At 39.2% G+C, this 20,807-nt stretch overlaps 1 protein-coding gene across 2 annotated transcripts in view; it reads right to left on the bottom strand.

Annotated features, from left to right (window-relative positions):
• The window catches only part of lrp1ab (low density lipoprotein receptor-related protein 1Ab), an 89,567-nt gene that overhangs the window by 63,958 nt on the left and 4,802 nt on the right, over positions 1–20,807 (bottom strand). For both annotated transcript variants that reach the window (XM_017305706.1, XM_008413699.2), the window contains exon 2: positions 10,579–10,719. In XM_017305706.1, the coding sequence (XP_017161195.1) occupies positions 10,579–10,719 (141 nt within the window). The remainder of the gene's footprint in view (positions 1–10,578; positions 10,720–20,807) is intronic.

Below are 20,807 nucleotides of genomic sequence, written 5' to 3'. Positions count from 1 at the left end.
TGCCCGATTGACATGTCGTTCCTCATGAGTTATAGTTCTTCAGCTCCCTCAGAGCTACTACCAATCTCTTGGCTGTTTCTTAGATAGATGATCTCCTTGCACGGCCTGTCAGTTTAGGTGGATGGCCATATTTTGCAAGGTTTGCAGTTTTGCCATCATCCCTTTCAACTTTTGGATGATAGGTTTTGTGATGAATGGATTTTACTTGGAGGTACAAGACAAAGGAAGCAAAATACAGATGCACATGACATATTTTAGATTTTCTGTTCCACTTTTTGGGCGAGTCCATAACATAAAATCCAAAGAAGGATATGTTACAACCACATTCTTTAACCTGACAAAAAGTGATCAAGTTCACAGGATAGTATGAACAGTTTCAGGAACGGTGATAAAAGTTACCAAGTAAAAGACAGTTAGGAAAACATCATCCCTGCCGATAAGAGGATGAGATATGAGGAAGATGGACACGAGGTCAGTTTTTCATGTGTGGTTTAGGGAAGGAACACAAAGGGAAACTGGAGGGAAGAAAAGATGGAAAGAAAGAGACAGGGTGTGGAGGAGACAGCAGAGGAGGAGAAGTGGTGCCTGCATGGCGTGAGAAAGTCCTGTGTTTGTGGTGTGTTATAGGCTGGTGAAGCTGAGGAAGGCTCAGGGCCACAGACCGGAGGGATTTACGGGGCTTTGCTTCTTCCTCTGTGGAGGCAGCAGCTGATGCACTGCCTCTCCAGCCCCTCGTGCCTCCGCATGGTTTCCCCTGCAACTGCATCACTGATTCAAGTCATGAAAAGACCCCGATACAACCACCACCCGTCCTGTAAAATACCTTCTTTACAGAAGGAGGATCTAAGTCTAACAAAGCCAATTCCATTTTCTTCTCAGCCCAAATGCTAACCTGCTCATTTTTCTGTTTTTCCTCCTTTCCCCATCACTCCACGTCTCCACAACAATCTAAAACCCAGCAGTCGCTTCGACTCCATCGTCCAGGAGCTGTGGCTCAGGCATGCCAGTCACAGGGAGTGGGACCCGACTGCGGAGGGACATCAAGGGCATGTGATGGACAGATAATCTAGTTGAGAGGCCCCCAGCCTCCTGCAGAGACCTCTTTAGCAGTTCAGTCCCAGGACACAGCATGTCCCGAGTGTGTGTGGGCCAATTGTACCAGCTACATGTCTGGGAGTGTTTTTCAGGAAACGATTCTGCTAAAGCAATGACGTAGATAAACTCCTGAAATTAGATTTTAAAATGTACATTTAGAAGTCAGTGTCTGGTTCCAACAAATCAACACGCATTTGAAATATATGTGCTACAGATTAAGCTGCTGTTGCACTAAATGACCTTAGTCTCACTGGCCTGGGGTAACGCAGTTTCGTTATGAAGCTGCATTCCAAGAAATATCCACTCAAAATTACTTTCCAGCACAAGTAAGAACAGATTTATGTGTGTGTGCGTGTGCACATGGGTGTGTGTGTGTGTGTGTGTGTATGTGTGCGTGTGTGTGTGCGTGTGTGTGGGTGTATGCGTGTGCGTGTGTGTGTGTGTTTATGTATAAGAAGAAGAATCAGCTGTTTACGAGTTTGAGAAGACAAGACTTCAGTTCCACCTTGCTCACAGCAAAGTCATTTTAAATACAAATATATAAGGGAAATAGAAATAAGAGCATATTTGATAGTAGATGTATACATACATACAGGTGTTTGTTTTGCTTTTTATGAGAGATATGGTTGCATTACTGCCAGAATGCATGGGAGAGAGACAACATGGGGAAATTAAATGTTTGTGTGGTAGCTGTTGTTTTACTGTTGGCAAATAGTGCTCTGTAGCTCCAACCTAAAACATAAAAGTGTAAACAGTTTGTGTCCAGGATGTGTAGGGTCTGCAGAAGGGTCTGCTGAACTTTTTCTGACCTTAGACCCATTCAAGTTGTGGATATAGAAGGAGTATCATCCCTAAAGCTCCTCTCTGCAGACATAATTATTTGTTGCAGTCTCTGCTGGGCCTTTTTCCAAACAGTTGGAGGACTGTCTCACGCATGATTCTATCAGCCTCTTTATTGTACAAGTATTTATACATAAATAAATGGAGACAAACAGCTGTAAAAAATCCCACATACAATTTAATTGCATATTATTTGCTGCAACGCTTGTATTACACCCCATTTTGATTCATTTAAGGTCTGATCTCCAGCTTGGGCCAACTAACTTGAAAAAAATTATGAATTGATCTGATCTGATCTAGTAAAATAACTCTAAACAAGCTCTTGCTTCTTGGAGTCAGAACTCAAAACTCTCCTGCTTAAGATAAGAAGACAATTTAATTACATTACTCATTTTAATTATGCATGTTGCTATTTTTTTGTTGACAAAAAACACATGGATACTTGAAATGTTAAGTTTTCAGAATGGGTACAGAGCTTCCCTCTAGCGGTTACAAAATGACACATAGTTGGTAGGAAATGTCCTGCAGCAGACATCTCATTTCTGTGTTAGGAAAAAGTCAGAGGTGAAACAACCAGAACCTGTTACTAATGTTAAAACGCAAAGGGATAAATTGCTCTGCACCTGATGGCTCCTCATAAGTACTGTTATTTACAGCTGGTATCTACCATCAGTTACAGCATTTTCTCTGCAAATGGACAGAGATTACACTGCAAGCAGAAAGAAGGGAAGTGTATTTGCATGACTGAGATCCATTTCCACCACTGCTTTGTAGTCCCTTTTAAATGCTAAATCAGGGCTAAAAAAAAAAGAAGAAAAGTCCAATAAGGAATTAGGCCCAGACAATTGTTGCGTAAGGTGTTTTTGATGTTGAAAGAGATTCCTCAGTGGCAAGCAGTCCTCAAGATGGAGAAAGTGCTTACATGCAAAGGCTGATTCAAACATCTGCTCCTATTCTCTGGCTCGACCACAATGAATGTGGTTTATGCAAGAATCATAATTGCACACAGACTCACTCGACATAAAAACAGAAGGAGTTTGTCTATTTTTATAGGGACTGCTCTGGGGAGAAATATGAGCAGAAATCTCAGTTTTGACACGACATTCTTGAACCGGATGGCTAAGACGGCTTAAAATTGAAGCTATTGCCTTCAACATTTTCAAATTACTTCCGTCGATATTTTTTGAAAGAAATGCTGCCTCGGTTATTTTACATATTAACAAAGGAATGAAGAAGCTAAATACTGAAAATATTGGAAACACCCCAATCTTTTAGAGTCCTAATATTAAAAAAAGTATGGTTTGAGCTTTGTCTACTTAAAGCCATGCATGCAGTGCTAAAGGATTTTATACTAAACTCTGAATGTTTTTACCAGTCAGTGTTATGCTTGTAAAAAGAGTAAGGTGATCGCTATTGGCGCTTAAGTGAGAACCCTGACTGCTGGGCTCTGGTAGAGAAGAAAGAGTTTAGCACAACCAGCCTGATTGGATTGCAATAGTTTCGAAAAGCATGCATTTGTTTTCTCTGATGTGGCTGACTCCTTAGACACTAGACAAGAGAAGCTGGAGACGAATTCAAAATAAACAAACTGCTAATCTGTTAAATGACTTTCCAACAAAAATAGCAATCAGTCTAATTATGTGGCACAACCTCAGAGAACTTAAGCTTCCAGACACGGAGATGACTCTTTGAAGTCTAAGCTGAGATTCACCGCTGGAAAGAGAAAGGAGATCAAGGTGACTTTAAACATGGCTAGCTGTTGGTGCCAGATGTGCTGCTGGTTTATGCATTTCAGAAACTGCTGGTCAACTGGGATTTTCATGCACCAGCATATCTCAAGTTTGCAAAGAATGGTCAGAAAATGAGCAAATATCTAGCGAATAGTAAGTAAATGAATGAAATGCACAATTCATTCATTTACTGAGCCAGTTGAGTCAGGAGAATGACTCAACTGGCTCAAGAAGAAAGAAAGCCATCAGCAGCTGAAAGAACCACTCAAGAATGTGGAATACCATCTCACAACAGGTTGAGCCTTGCAGCATATGGGCCAAAGCAGATGAGGTTGTTGCTGGGAACCTTTCCTGAAAGCTAAAAACAAGGAACTAAGGCAGAAATTTACATATTCACCAACATTGGACAATAAGAGGCTGGAAACAAAAGTTTCTTAGTTTGATGAATCTTGATCTCAGCTGCAACATAAGATGGTACAGTCCCACTAAAGAGTAAGAAAGCGCAAGAAAACACTGAACAAAGTTTTGCAAGTAAAAAAAAAGACTCGTTGTTCAACAATGAACAAAATGTCGGCTGACTAATTCTTTGTGGGAGCAATTAAATTACAATCAACACTTAAACCTGTACTAACCTGCAAAAGACAATAAGAAAAGCAATGCTTTTAGTTCTGTAAGGCAATAAGGAAGACAAGCTGATTTAGAGAGCGGAGACGTTCCAGAGAGTTGCAGCTGAAAAAGCAAGATTATCTTAGAATAAGAGAAAGCGACTGCATTCATGTTTCTCTTCTAGTCCTCCCAATCATCAAAAGCACTTTTCACATTATTAAGTCGCACTCACCTATTCAGATTTGACATTCACTCATGACTTCTTAGACTACACACCTCCACCTGCTAAAATGCACTCCTCTCTATCTGTCACACTGAAGCTGACATGCCGGTGAAAGCAGGAGAGGAAGACAGGGTTCAGTTACCTTTTCAGACAGTTTGACACATAAAATGAACCACAGACGTTTGGACTGACAGACGCCGTTCTTTCTTCTGAACTACTACTGCTCCGAGACTGAAAGGTTTTCTTAGGTTTAAATAATGGAAAAGGACCGACGGGGATGGTCATGAGAAGAAAAGAAAAGAGAAAAGAAAATCACTAATCACGTTACCAGACTTAGCAGGCCGACCTGCTAAAATGTCCCTCCCTCATGCCTCTCCAAAAAGAAGAGGATATAAATGTCATAGTCGGCAGCAACCATGTCCATTAATTTTCTGACCTGATGATTGAAATTAGTTAATGGCCTCCTTAGCATGTTATGCTCAGAAGAGGCTGGTTAAACAGTCATCAATTTAAACTGACTGTTTTCTAAAGGACCACAAATGAAAAGACACTAATCAGGTCTGCTAAAACAGAAAGAAAAACAGAAGCAGTGATCCCCAACTCTGATTGTCAGGGGTCAATTTCAGCTGTTTTCCAGTTTTATCAGGCCTGAAGAAAATGAATGGGACATCAACAGGCCTCTGCAAAAAATAATAAAAAAAAGGATGGAAGCCGACGAGTCGGGCGGCTCTTTATAAACATATAATTGTGATGTTATTGCTAACTTACAATATCAGTTATGATTCACCCACATTTACCACTATCTATCTTTACCATTATTGCAATGTCCACATCACTTTCCACTTTTTACTTTAAGCTGGGTCATCTCACCATGTACTTGGAAGTTCACAACACCTCACTGACGGAAAATTTGTGACTTAATTGGCATATTAATAAAATCAACAAGTATTAAAGGGCATATACTTAGAAGAAAAGGAATGCTCACAAAATGCACAACTTCACTCATTAAGTCCAAAAAACATACACAAATGTCAATGAACCCTGGGATGAAAGTTCTCTGGAGAAACGTACCACTAGAAATAACATTGCTCCCATCTGATAATGTTGAGCAATCATTAAACTGAAACATTTTCATTTTTATTTCATCGTCAGCAGTTAGTGGTTTGATTACAAGAATATAATTGACAGAGGTATCAAAATACATTTTACTGCTGTAGCAGAAAACATAGTTGTAGTAACAGTTTTCTTTGTCCAACTGGGGGTAAAAAAAAAACAGTTCTGCACTCATTATTTTGTTTTTGGCATTCAGCTTCAAGAAAATTTCCATCCTTTAGGTTTTTGTTCCAACATGTACCAAACCACAGTTTAATTCCGTGTGTTAATGTTGTCAGAGAACCAAGTGGTGCCTACTACTATAATTATGACATTATCTCCAATTCAAGTTAATTGCTATATACGGCCAAAAACAGTTTTCTGATACATAAAGACACAAAAGAAAAAGGATTTCATTTTCTTTCCTCCTTTTATTCTGTTTTGTTTGCGGAGTCCTCCCGTCTTCTCCCTGCTTGGCTGAGCTCCTGTCCCAGTGAGGGATTGCCTGCCTCCCCCCGGTCTGTCCTGGCTGTTAATGAAAGACTGACTCTGCAGGTGGTGCACGATGCCTACATGAACACTTGTTTATGCTTCAGAATGTTTGAAAAGTATGCTTGAGAAAAGTGCAATTAACAATCTGCTTGTAATATTCCCTTCTCTCTCAGACTGGAGGGTTATTATGAAAACTTCATAGCTTCCCCTAATTTGGCTTAATTATCATCTTTGATTATTTATTTTTAATTTTTTTGTTTCTGCCACCTGTTTTGTTCATAATGTTTATAAGTTTGGATGTCGTCAGCGTATGGGTACTGCAAATGCATATCCCCGTCTCATGTGGGTCCTTGGTCTGCTCTTCTAGTAGCTATTGCGGGAAGTAAGTATCCTTCTCAGCACCATACTGTCTGAGGATCTAATTGCCAGTCATTTCCAAGCTGTTCATCTAAGCTGTAATTATGCTGAGGAGCTAAAGACAGACTTCTGCTTCTGTAGTGGAGTTCTGGCACTGCGTCCCATGAGCAGCTGACATGTTGGTGGCGTATGTCAGCATCTTTAGACTGTGGGCTCGTTAATATGTTGGATACTGAGTAAGGCTGACGGTGAGCCAGACTGCTGGACAGATTCTCATACATTTTTCTGTCAGTAAATGTGACTCATGCAGGTGTTAACCCCGTCATCAAATTCCATCCCAACCATGTTTCATCTTCCTGCGTGATGTGGCTAAATTATACCTTAACATCTCAATAAATGTGAATATATAATTGAAAAGTGAACTTATTTCAGCAATTCAATAAAAAAAAAAATAGAACTCATACAGAGTCAGTACACAAATTGACATATTTCAGTTATGTTTCTGTAAATTTTGATGAATGTGGCTTACAGCTAATTAAAACCCAATGCAGGATTGTGGGTGTTGAACTGAATGAGAGAAACAATTCCAGGGATGGTGGTTGTTTTTTCATGGTGTTGAAAGGGAAGGGAGATGTATCCAATATTGGCATATATCAGTTACTGGTCATAGGAGCAATATTAGTACTGGATATCAATTTCTCCTCAAAATATTGACATCAGTGCATTCCTAATAGATGTTTTGGCAACGGACTTACTTTATTGACAATGCAAGACACCTGCAGAACAAGGTGCAAAAATGCAACATTTAAAATCATTTTCAAATAAGTTTTCACAATAATCAAATATCCCAAATAATAAATATTAAATAAAATGTTGGGATATTTTCTGCACTTTGAATGGCTCAAATTCAGAGTTTTCCATTCATTTTTCCCCATTTTGGAGCATAAGTACAAATGCTCACCAGGAATTCATGACTGTTGTTTCTAAAGGGGCCCGTCTTTAAATATTAAAAATGCAAAGGAAACATATGGATACACAGAATGAATGATGGATGAATGATGGATGAATGCAACACTAAGAAGTTGCCACTATTTACTAATGTTGTGATGCAAAAATCACCGGTCTTATTCTTATTAACACACACCTTATCACAGGAGGTTAAATCTATCTGTGTGTACTTCATCTGTTGTGATATTGTCACCAGTTTTTCCTTTTAAACCTCTTTATAAACAAAAGTGAATGTTGTACAGAAGGTCTTTAAAGGCATGTGTTTTAGAATCTTTAAATCGTAATTAATTTAAAGATCATCCCATTTATGCATCAAAGACATCTCAAAATAATCCAAAGAATATTTCTTTAATATGCTTAACAACAATGTAAAAAAAATAAAATAAATATAAACAGCTACAACATGAAAAAGAGTAAAACTGAGATGACAGTTTAGGCCTGAAAAGTAGGAACATTTCTGCTTGTACTAATCACTGCAACAGCTTAGTAGATATCAGCTTACAGCAACGTTTGGTCAGATTTTCTCATAAGACGTTTTCTTTTCAAATATATACTTAGAACATTTTTACAAAAAAACACTCCACCAGAAGGGAACATAAAAAGATTTCTTGAACTACATGAGCATGAAGAACAAACTCTAGAGCCAAAGCAGTTCTCCAAACTTTCTAACTCTCTTTTTTATGCCTCTTCAGGCTCATTCACTCTAGCTTTAGCTGCAGCAGCTCGCCATTCCAAACACTCCCTAGATTTAATAAATAGATCAAGTCAATAATTGTGGATACAAATCCAAATGTGGTTGCACTTTAACCTACCAGGCACCTTACCTTTGTCTATTTTTGCAAATAAACTGTAAGCCATACGAGGTGAGGTGCTTTAAAGACTCAAAAACCAACAGTGATGGAGAGGAACATCAAGCTAAAAGTAAAACAGCAGGTAGAGCAGTGCACCAGTGGGGAAAGTGTAATTGAGCAGAACATATCTTGATGTTCTGGTGAAACACTGCTTTCCTCTTCTCCCTGCAGAGGATGAATCACACCATTGTCTGAGTCACTAAATTACATAAGTGCTGTGGAAAACTCACTCAGTTCATCTGCTTAACATAAAAGGGCACTAACTGGATGAATGTGGTTTGACTGAATGAATTAGGTGTTGCACACATAGATGAAATCGCCTAAGATTGCTGCTATTTACATAACCAAACTGATTATTTCCTTCTCAAAATTTTGTTAAAAGGCCTCCACTTTGGGAAGTTTTTGTGACCAAGATTAGCTGTTAGCAATAATCAGAGCAGATCCATCAAGGAGGGAAATTTGATCTATCTGAGAGTATGTTCTGCCCTGTTTTCTTTTAGTTTCGTGTGGGATTTAGTAAATGAACGCCTTTTTTTGTCGAGTGCAACAATGCATGCGGCTCATGAGATGAGACGAGATATCGTGTTGGGTTCGTGAGAAATAGAGAAGAGTGCAGCATTATTTTTGTTGAAAGTCCGGATTCAAAACTTCTTTGCAATATACTTTGCAGTTGTAAGTGTAGAAATGTGATCTGCGCTCTGTACAAAATGTAAAAAAACACAAATGAAAACTGAAATAGACTTTTTCCTTTAACCCCAGGAAGGAGATCGGAAGCAGATGACAATTATAATATTCTTGTAAACTGTCATCTTGTCAGGTAAATAACAGTTTGTAACAGTGCCATCATGCCACTGCCAAGTGAAAGACAAGGCACTCCACTGAAAGTCAGGTTTAGTTCCTACAAATGCATACAGAGCCATCTTCTGAAATCAACAAATAAATGTAAAGCCCACCAAATAAATTTATGTAAATTACCTGAATTGTAAAAAAGCAGTTTAGAGCCAACAGAGAGCGCTGAAGCCAATGCCAACTTCAGAGTCTTTAAAGACAATTTGTTAGACAATCGCAGAATATGGTGCTTATTCAGCTTATTAGTGTCTTGTCTGTCTTTCAGTCTCACTGTTATTTTAACTGAGCCCTTTAGATTTTAGCATTGATAGGAAAACTCCCAAGGAGATTCTAGGTTCAGCGTTGTTGGCACACAGTGGTTAAGCAGTCATTGAATTCTCAGTGGTTACAAACTGATTGATAATTTCAATTTGAAACAGCTTAAAAGCGGTGAAGGTTTCTTCAGTATCTTCAATAGCACAGAAAAAAAATTACTTTTCTTTCGGGGATAAAAGAAGTTGTTAGAGGAATCTGTAAAGACGCTAAATACAACGACTTGGCAATAGTGACATAGTAGGGTAACTGAAGAGCTACTTCCCTTCTTACTTCAAATTAAGAGTCTCAGGCAAAGATGCACAATGGGGTCAAGCTTAAAGCACTTCCTCTCTCCACCAGACAGAATTACATGCTGGCGGTAATTGGACCCAATTTTGGCGTAAAATATGTTTTATTATGTTGCAAGATCTCATTACAACCCTCCCAGTTAGATGCCGCGTAAAACATCATGTTGCAGTGAACCATATAAAACAGTTGGTGCCACTGTGTTAATGCTTTGTTGTGTTCCTATCCATGACCCATGTTTTAATGTTTGTCATCAGTTGCTTGTCTTTGCATGCCAGACTATGGCAAGAATCCTTGTGGTGAGAGTGCTTGTGGCATGACAGATGCAAGGTGTGGCACCGACCAGATGGTAAAAATCACCATTAGTGCCTGCATTTAAACAAAAGGAATGCTTTTACCCACGACGGTTTATGGGCACACGGACCGAGAGATTGTAAGTGGAAATGGCCAGAACCTAGACTTCTCAGAGACTGCAAGGAGCCTAGACGAGAGCAGACAGACCCGAGAGGTTCAGACTAAACAAGACTGCATAATTAGAGCTATAATTCAGCAAAGCGGTGTCCTTTGCAGAAAGGGCAAAAACGGCATCGTTATTCAGGCACAAGCGAAACTGTCTCTGTGTGGCACTTTTGTCTCTGTACAGCCATTTGCAGTTGATAATTTATACTGTCGTGTGTAGAAAAAAAGATGTGTCTTTTGGGAGGAAGAAGAAAGAAAAGACTATTGTGGAAAAAAAAAACAGAATCATTGACCAAGCAAAAATTAAAAATGTCCAATGGCCTGGACAGAACACAACCCTGCAGAGAGTTGTTACCATTTATCAGGGAGTACTCACAGATATCTGGCGATTCATCAGAGCCGTCTGGACAGTCCTTCTCCCCATCACAGCGCCAACCTTTGGAGATACAGGTTACATGGTCCTTACAGGCAAACTGCTTAGGGTTGCAAGTCTTGGGAGGATCATCTGATTTGGGACCTAAAAAAAAAAAAACCCAAAAAAACATAGGTGTTATCAGTTGTAAATTTGTCATAGCTGTGTTAAAGCTCATGATAAATGTCTGCATTATTTTGTTTTAAATGTGCAGTTTTCTACAAGTGTAATCTATGTAGAAAATATTCAGCTTCGAGTTATACAGATTTTATCTCAGCCGTGTAAAGCAACACATTAAGGTTAATCTAAGTTTACAAAGACATTTTTGTATCAAAACTACTCAAGGGCACACTAAATTTAAAAAAAGGAAGGTTTTCATCTTGGCAACCAACAGTGGTGCCTTTTATTTGAGGGTTTGTTGGTTGTTTCTCCTTCCTTTTGCAAACATCTAATTTCTTTCAGCTTTTTTTTTATTTTTTATTACCCTTAAGGTGTTTTTCAATTCTAGCCACAAAGGCTCTTTCATGTGTCACAGCGAAGATATAACTGGGCACTCAGTCACCATCTGACCCATGGGAAACTGCTGCAGTGCACAGTAGTTCTGGGCAGCTAGTCAGCACAGATTGTTGAGGTGTACCACAGGCTAGCAATGCCACAGCAACACTCCTGACCCTCCAAAAGCCTGACCCCGCTCCCACGATTCTCTTCTTTTTCTTTTTTCTTCCCAAAAGCAAAAGGAAAAGAAGCTCCTCAAACTAAACTTTAACACATCGCTCTGTCAATACTCAGTACCCGTGTCGTACATTAAAGTTTTTAACGTGATCTCACTTGAACTGAATATGTAAACTATATAAAATATGCTTCTTTTCAACCATGAAGTTTACAAATTATACCCACTAGATTTCACTTTTCAACATACCTGGTTAGAGGCACTTTAGTCTACAAGATGCATGCCTTTGTCTATGCTTGCCAATGGATCTTGCACCACATAAGAGAAGGTGCTTAATAGTATAGTTAATATGACTAATTACAGAAATTTATAATTATAGAGAGGAAGCCCATAAACTAAGAGTAAAACAGCAGTTTAAGAAGTGGACCAGTTGGAAAAGTTCAATTGAGCAGAAGGCCACATCAGGTGATGCTCTGTTAGCTGAAAACAGAAAACTGTAGCAACAATTCACATTGGCTCAGTTAAAAGTGGAGAGTAAAAGATGGTCGTGAGAAATAATGGAACCATGTTGCTTTAGATCAACAATTTAGACTGGTGGTGGTGCTCTATTTTATGGTCCTGTGTATTCAGGAGAGCATTTCCGCTTCCAGTTCGATTCTCACCAGGCAGGTGGGGGTTTAACCCAAACGGCTAACATTCTGTCACATTGGGTGACAAAAAGCGTCTTGTGTCTTGTCAAAACCAGTGATGTTTTTCTGTCTCCTAAATGACTGGACTGTGTTGTCCCACAAGTGAAGGGCGCCCAGGAGTGCTGCGGTACATGTTAGCTGTATAGGTCGTTTTTGCGAAGGAAACAAGTAAAGCAGCGAACGAAACTGACCCGCCATAGTACCAGCTGAGCGTTATAAAATAAACTACATGACTTATTGCTGATCAAAACGTCTCAGGAGTGTTTCTGACACCTTTTCTAATTAATCCCAACTAAGACAGATATGAAAGTAAAAAGAGTCCAAACAGGTACTACAAAGATTTATCTAAAACTGTGGCTAACGACTGCATATTTGTTAAAGAGAAACTACGATCTGTTACAATCAGCATCAGGAGGTGTGATTTGTACAATTGGAAATTGCCACACAGCTGTGATAAGGGTATGTCTATTTCTAGAAGGAAAAATATGTGGTAGAAGATGTTTTTTGCCAAGCTGTCAGTCATCTTTGTCACACCCAACAGAAAATAGGGTTAGGGTTACAGAGAGAGAGAGAAAGTGAACCCAAACTATATAAATAGGATGACTTCAAAAGTCGTCAACCTATTTAGGTAATTGTCAATGTTAACACTCATGGCAGCATTGCAAAGTTATTAAATCTTGTACTCAGTAAGACTTTAGGGGGTGATTTTGGTTTGGTTGGCTCCCCAAAATCATTGCAAAGAGCTCATCTAAATGAATACCTGAGGACTATATTTTAAACAACCTCGAGTCATGTTAGCACCTCGAGCACAAAACAGATAATTCTGTTGATTTAAGTAGGATCACACAACATCAGATTTCCAAAACCACTTTTTAAACTGTTGTCAAAAATAAATATCTAAGGTTTATACCCAGTCTTGAAAAGAATAGAAAAGTAATGATTTAGTTGTTTTCAATCCCCGAGTATCAAAAATACTAAATATTGCGTAGAAAAGTGTTTGATTAACCCGGCTTGTTTTTGCCCTTTCATTTTCATTTTCTTTGAGGTCTAGTAATAATTCATAAATTCAGTGTTTTCTACAATGATTTATGACCACTTGACATTCTCCCTGTTTAATTTGCTACATGTCACACTGGTTTTAACATTTTACCTTTTGTTTTTGAATGTATGAATACTCATCCAAGAATCTAAATTTCACTAACTTTTGAAAAGAGTCCCTGCTTCTTAAAACATAAATCGAAGGACCAACACCGCTTCTTTTTTATTTCGCAAACAAAATAAAAATGTTACTAAAATTTACAATCTGTATTTGGAATAATATATCCCTCACTTAGATCTGATCTAACAAAGTCCAAATGCCATAAAAGCAGGCAAATGACTCTATTCCACACTCTGAAAATCAGAAGTCAATTTTAGCATTGTACTGCTTTAATGTTTTTGAGATGTACTATTAGTAAGACCCAGCTAATATTCAAACAGCTTCAGAGGGGAAAAAAAAGATTATATACAAATGTTCAGAATGTTATAAAAATAAAAAAATAAAAAGAAATCAATACATTCAAGTCTATTAAAGTCTGAAATAATACAATACAATATCTAGCAACCCCTCTACAAGAGGGAAAGCTTTGTTTTATGTGTACATGGGGGAAAAAAATCTCTTGCAAAGTGGGACAAAAGCAACCCATGGTGGCCATCTGAGTGGGGGGGAGGCTGTTGATGCTTTACAGTCCGAGGAAGGACAGCGTCGAAGGACTCATTGTGATTCCCTGCAGGGACTCGGCCCTCACTCAAGCCCTCAAGCCCTGGATGACTTGCTTTCCTATGTACTTGGCAGGCGGGGAGGTGTTTGAGGTGGGTGGCGGAGGGGTGGAGGTGCACAGCAAGAGGGCTGCGATGTGACTGAAATCACAAGAGAGCAATGGAGCTCAGCGTTTCATTGCAATCACGTCCTTTAGGGCGGTTGAGCCAAGGTGGTTAGACTCCGCTCCTTTTTCATGTGGCAGCGCAGGGTGCGTGAGTCAAACAATAGGACTGTCACGTTCTTTGTCCACACAATTAGAGGCTGAAGGGCTGAGCAGATCCCCTTCCAGCACACGCATTATTTGAACAAAATCTTGACACTCAAAGAGATTAAGCGGCGGAGTTGGATTTCAACGTTTAGAACAATGGCATAGCCCTGGTCTTTATTCGCAAAATGTCGAGCACACGGTTTACATGACACACTTTACGGGATGCTACAAAATAGGATTTTGACATTTTCTAGATGTTTTAGCTCAGAAATGACAAGTGTGTCTCAATAAATTAGAACATCACTTAAAAGTTAATTAACTTCAATTCTAAAACAAATATATTCTGATAATATGCTGACGATTATGGAACATAAAACACTGAGTTCAACTACTCAGAAAATTAACATTACATGAGTTCAAAACAACGACTTATAATGCAAATGTTAAAGTGTACAAAATCAAACAAGAAACTGCTGTTCAACACGTAGTCATGGACACCCTTCAAAAGGACAACATGAGATTAATGGAAAGTTGAGTGGAAGGAAAACCAGTCGCAAAAGGTTAAAATAACTGAAACTTTCAAGAGATTGTGGAGCAAAGCCCGATCAAGAATGTGAATGAAATGATTCTTGAGGTGTGTACTGCAGATGCACATGCAGATGTTTTCAGGACATTGCTTCCCTTAGCTCTAAGCCACATTCATCAACATTAGAGTTTGAAAAACATCACTCTGAGATAAATTAATCAAGTTAAGACTTTTTGAACTTACTTACTAAAACAAAGTACGTTTTTGACTATATGATGTGTAAAGCTTGTGGGGGGAAAAAAAAAAAGTAATAAAACAAAACACACGACAACACCAAAAAGGTCCAAACTGGTTTGGCTTTACGTCAGCTTACAGAATAGGAAATACAGCTGATTAAGCCTTTTTTATTTGTTGTCAGTCATTCTGCCTAGACAACCAATATCCCGGCACTGCATTAAATTTGTCATATGTAGGCAATGCCCTAAAGTCCCTGGTTGCTGTGAGGAGCAGCTGTGCTGAGCCACTTGTTCCTTATGAGCCAACATAAAACTGGAAATAAAACATTGTGGGTTCTAATTATATCGTCGTTTTACACACCAGCATAAGATGACCGCAGAGAGGAGGACTTCTGAGTCTGATTGGGAGCTTGTGGCTAATGAGGGGTTAAACCCCAGGGGTGGAGGTTCGAAGGGGATTTACAACCGTCCCTTTCAGCAGTTTTCTTTCAAAATCCATCTGTCATATCTTTAACAGAGATGTGAATTACTAATCCAGCCAGACTGGATTTTTTTCTTTTATTTAAAGTGACTGTTAAAATGCTGACAACTTCAAAGGCAGTTACAATTCATACTGGAACGTTAAACTCTCATACATTTTTACTGACGAAAGCGGACAGGGAACGCATTCACGAACTCGACAGAGACGGATCCAGCGGCGAACAGTAAAATGTACACATTTTCTCACTTGAATCCATCCAAACCTGATGTGTGTTGTCATTACAACACACAAGTACATCCTGACAAAAGCTAATCACCCTGCTGTGCCTACATGAAACAACTAGACCAAGGTTTTCTCATAAAAAAAACACAACCTAATTTGAAAGTACAGGACCTGGAAAAAAAAACAACTCAGAAATAAACTGAGTTATTTAGGACTAAGGAAACTATATTACAGAGTAATTCTGTAAAATTAATTGTAATTCCCTTTCACTGCAGCTTGGACTGTATTTACAAAATGGTTTTCCATCCAGTCCTTTCCTATGTTCTAACAGGATTTCTTCCACAACTACCCGGTATTTAGCCTTTTCTAATCAACGCTAACGATATCCTTCCTTCTGAAGAAATGAATCCCCGTAGCATGCTGCTGCCACTGCCATGCTTCACAGTGAGAATGGCAAGTAAAGGGAGACGTGTCACAGTTTTGCACAAAGGTCAAAGATGTCAAATGTGGTCTCATCTGACCAAAGCACCTTGAGGAAAACCCGCTACTCTTCCAGAAACGCTAAATTTGTGGAGCGCATCACTAATCACAGCTCTTGCCAGGGCGGTCAGCATGGTTGGATGGTCATTTCTTTGTGGCTCTGCACCATCTTCTCCCTGAGCCATCCTGCTGTGTTCTTTGGTCTTTTTGAGGTTGTTTGTTCACCTAGACGTGTTGGGAGTTAAAACGCATGTTTATGTATGTCACATTTTTAAGGTTTTTATTTGTAAAATATCTTAAAAACCTTGCATCCTTTCCTTTACACTACAAAACCATCAGCTACTTTGTGTTGGATTATCATATAAAATCCCAATAACCTGAAGTTTCTAGAGGTTCCGTAAAACAAAAAATAAAATGAGAGTGCGACTGCTTACTAACCTTTTTTCCAAACGCTATCTTTACAAAGAGTCCAAAAAAACATGTTTTTATTTTAGCTTATTAAGTTGTGAAATGCACTGCATATTGAGGAAGCACCATAAGTAACAACATCTTTTGCTAAGCTAAACTGGCTCACAGGCTCATCCGTAATTTTGTCACTGAGAGATTTACTGAACAAATGTTTAAATCTTGAGCTATAATACACATAATGCTGTAAATCCCTAAGTTACTTCCTGGAATGTGGATTCACCGGCTCTAGTAGGGTGACTGGATTTAACTTTTGAGCACACTGCCAAGCCTTATTTACCGCAAGCTGCCCTTCCTTCTGCATTATATTCTGAACAGCATACAATAGATTCCTTCCCCCGCTCCCCCCCACCCCACCCCGAGCACGATGCATAGCAAAAACCATTACATCCGAGCAAATGCATAAATGTACACTTCTAAAGAACCGTCTGTCCCAAGAGACAGATAAAGTACTCTCAAGGCCATCTGTTCCTTCACACAAGGCAATTTAAGTGTCTCCCTGTTTTTTATGTAATCCAAAAAAAAAAAAAAAAAAAAAAAAACCCAATCTCAAACGCTGAGAGGAAGTCTCAGGGATGAAATAGGATGCAGTGGTGAGTAAATGGTGTTGTGGCACCAATTCATCAGCCAAAGTGATGAAGGCCTCCAGACACCATCACCAGCTGGGATGAAACACTGACCCCCACCCCTCCAAACCCCAAGCCAGACCCAGACCAGTTCCCTCTTCCTAAATAAGGCCATCCTCCTCCACAGATCAACTCCAGAACCATGCAGCACATTCCAGCACCTTCTAATTGGTTTCATGTGTGGAGCTTTGACTAAGAAAAAAAAAGAAGGAAGAATAGCTTTGCTTTCGAATTCAAGGAAATCTTCTGAAGTGTGACGATGTAGAAAGGAGTCCCTGGCTCTGCTACACTCATTGTGAGTTTTGATTTACTAAATGCAGGCACATCAGGGAGTCAGGTAACAACATACAAGGCATGTAGGGTTTCCTTTTGATTCCAATGGGGAATGCTTCTCAAAATTACTGGATCCAAGTATTAAATGGAGACATTTATAAGATTGATCAGTGCAGCATGTATTCTGTTAAATGCTGTGAAAAGATCACAATGAAACGGCGACAAAAAAAAAGTGCCTAAAGGGTTAAATACAGCAGATAAACGAACTCTGTCTTTATAGCCTTGCTGGGGTGCAATGAGTACAATATGAGGAAGGCCTGGTTCTCATCAACCATCAGCTCTACCCCTTGTGTTCCTTCAATGTGAGATCACAACTTCTAGAGAGACAGGAAAGTAACATGACTGCACTTTATTATTTGATACTGAGGTCAGTTTGGTAGAGTTAAAAAGAACATAAGGAAAGTAGTAGAAAGATAAGCATTTAGTGAGTACTTTAGTAAGTCAGCAACCATAAAGAAACATTTTCCCACTACCTACAGAATGCTTCACATTTAAAAAAGCACATATATTCATACATAAAACCAGAAAACTGTGAAATATTGAAAGCATAAATAAATCACAATATACTTTTCCATTGGTTTTCAAACAACATAATTACCTTTAAAACCCACTTTCCGGGAGAAAGAACAAAAAAAGAAACTACCATTATGATTGATAACATAGCATCTGTAATAGATGCAAATGTAAGTCAAGTTAATCACAGAACCAACCATAGTGTAGCTGTTTATTGGTCACACTGCTACAAAAAAATCATAGAAAACGTAGGTGAAGTCTGTAGCATTAAACACAAGCAGAGGGGACACCTTTCTCCTTACTCACAAACAAGAGTCTTTGTTGGAATGAGTTTTTGCCCCAGGATATTGAAGCTATTTAAAACTTGGATTTAAGGAAAGAGTCCAAAGATGAGGGCCCTTAGAGGCTGCTGAAGCAAAAGAAGCAATCAGACCACTGGGGTGAAAACAGCTGCTGCTTGTGAACATAAAGTCTGTCAAGTAAAAACGTCTTTCTTCTTCTTTTCATAGGCAGTGTTGCTAGTTGCAATTACATTGTCTGTTTATAAGGCAGAGAACAGAAGGTTGTGACTGCAGACGCAAGCTAAGTAGTTATGTTTCTTTCCGTCAACCAAACACTAGCACAGGGACTTTTTAGGGCTAAATGACAAGTGCCAAAAAGTAGCGGGCCTAACAGACCTCTATTTTGACACCTACATTACTGCAGTGCAGATAATTCATTTGAGTAAAACCCTATGTATGTGGCAAAAAGTGAGACATTCACCGTCACTTTTCTATAAGGAGCCCAATTCTGATGGGCACCTGACATAAACGATGCTTGTGCCACAATTGTTTAGAGAAGTGAAAGAGCCATAGGATGCCAGACTGTGAAGTCTCTGAACTACTGAAAGCAGAACAGAACAGTTCTCCTGACTTCCTTTTTCTTCCTGTATAAAATCCACAGAATTTGTTAAGAACTTCAATTCAACGTAGAGGCTTTCCCATTACTACTTTTCAGCTGGATGTACTGCGTTATGCAACTTGGTGTTTCAAATGCAACACCACCACCTCCCAGAAACCCATGCAGATTCAGAATCTTTAATTACATCATGAGACTTACACACAAGAGACGTGCAGCATTTTTTTTTTTAAAGTTGGGATAAGAGACAAAACAACCAATCTGAATTTTGGACAAACTTGAACACGTTCATGCTGCTTCCAGAGGGGAGTTATTCTACACCCGTCCACCGCTCCGCATACATACACAGCTAAGTGTGATCACAGAGGGACAATCCAGCCAGATTCAACCATTATGAAAACACAATAAAAGAGCCAGAAAATGTAGCCTTGACCACATAAATGGAGGCTTTCACTGTAACTTAAACTCCTGTAAATCCTGGCTTGAACCAGCCCTTTGAAGCAACTGGGGAAAGGCAGGGATGAGGAACTAATCCAGTGGGTTGGGAGAGCAAGATGATTTACTTTGTCTGAAGGGTGATTGTTCCTGTGATTTAATGAGAGCGTCGCCCCTCGTTAGCATCGCGATCAATAAGGCAGGAGGGAGTAAAGTTACTGGCTCTTTGATGTCCTGAGATGTTGCTTCAACATTTTCACATAGTTGTATTCACAGGACACCAAACAATAGAAGAATTAAACATTTACTTCTTATTGCTGATCTTTGAATTGAGGTGAGATCATAAGATGTCAGTGATCCACAGAAAACTAGGAATTCCCGTTAGAACTTGTTGAAATGATTCACATACATGCATTTTGGTAAAATTGTGGCAAAAATAGAGCATTAAAAAGAAAGGTCAAAGAATAAAAGTCCCTGTTATAGATGCAGTAGTTGCCCTTAATCTAACAGAATATTAATTCCATTTTAGCAAAAGAAACAACCTGATGATGTTACAGGAAAGGTCAATATCAATTTAGAGTTTCAATTAGAGATTCAAACACATCATATATTAATGTTAAGATCAAGGAAATCCAAAAATATATATATATTTAGTAAAAATATGCAATATTCAACAGTTTGGCAACAAAATGTAAAAAAAAAAGGTTTTTGAAAGACTGCTTAATTTAGGATGCAAGTGTTGGATAAACATTTGCTTAAGTGCAAACACGACGGAACTGAGCTTACAGCCACAATCCAAAAAGAGCAGGCTCTGTGACTTTGATTAAAGTAAACAGCTCTGACACTTTGCAGCAGCCCATGAAATTGAGCCCCATCTCCATGTATCAGCCCTTCTGCCCCGACCGAGTGCGAAAGCGGCCAACTGTCCTGAGATCAATCGATTGTCCAGTCAAGCCCAAAGCCAGCAATTCCCGTCGACATGTCAGCGCGCACGTGCAAGAGCTGAAAAAGCTCAGCGCCAGAGAACAGAGACCAGCAGGTTGCCTCTAAAAACAAGCGGCGAAGATCATTGGTCAGGCTACAGCGCCATGTGACAAGTTCGTCAACAAACAAAACAGAACAAAGTCTATATTTTTGCAGCTGCTGAGAAATTACAAGGTTTAAACAGCACTGTCTTCTTATCTCGGGATAGGAAAAGAATATAAAATCAACAGAAAGACTCTTTTTCTGTAATTTGAGGAGTTGGGGGAGAAGTGAATCTCAAATACAAAATCCTATACTTGCTTATTCTACTAAAGCCAATCCATTCCTGTCTGGGATCATTGGCTTCAAATGGTGCAAACAGCAAAAACAGTAATTACAGCAAAACCTTCACAAAGTAATTCGACAAGAACTGCCAACTGATTTCCATCAGATGTGGGCAGCAGCATGCAAACATTAATCTTAACCTGGTTTTATCTTCTTTTAGCAGTCAAACGTAACACAGAGCCGGACGTCTGGGGATAAAACCATGATCTATTTTCAGGCTAAAAGTCAAGAATACCCAGCTGTTATCGCTTCATGGCTGTTTTCACTCTGTGGAGTGGCTCAAAATGGATAACACCTGCAACA

This window comes from Poecilia reticulata, linkage group LG7 (assembly GCF_000633615.1).
Source record: "Poecilia reticulata strain Guanapo linkage group LG7, Guppy_female_1.0+MT, whole genome shotgun sequence".
NCBI classification, from domain to species: domain Eukaryota; kingdom Metazoa; phylum Chordata; class Actinopteri; order Cyprinodontiformes; family Poeciliidae; genus Poecilia; species Poecilia reticulata.
Note: the sequence above shows the minus strand (reverse complement) of the source record. Positions and strands in the feature narration are given on the sequence as shown.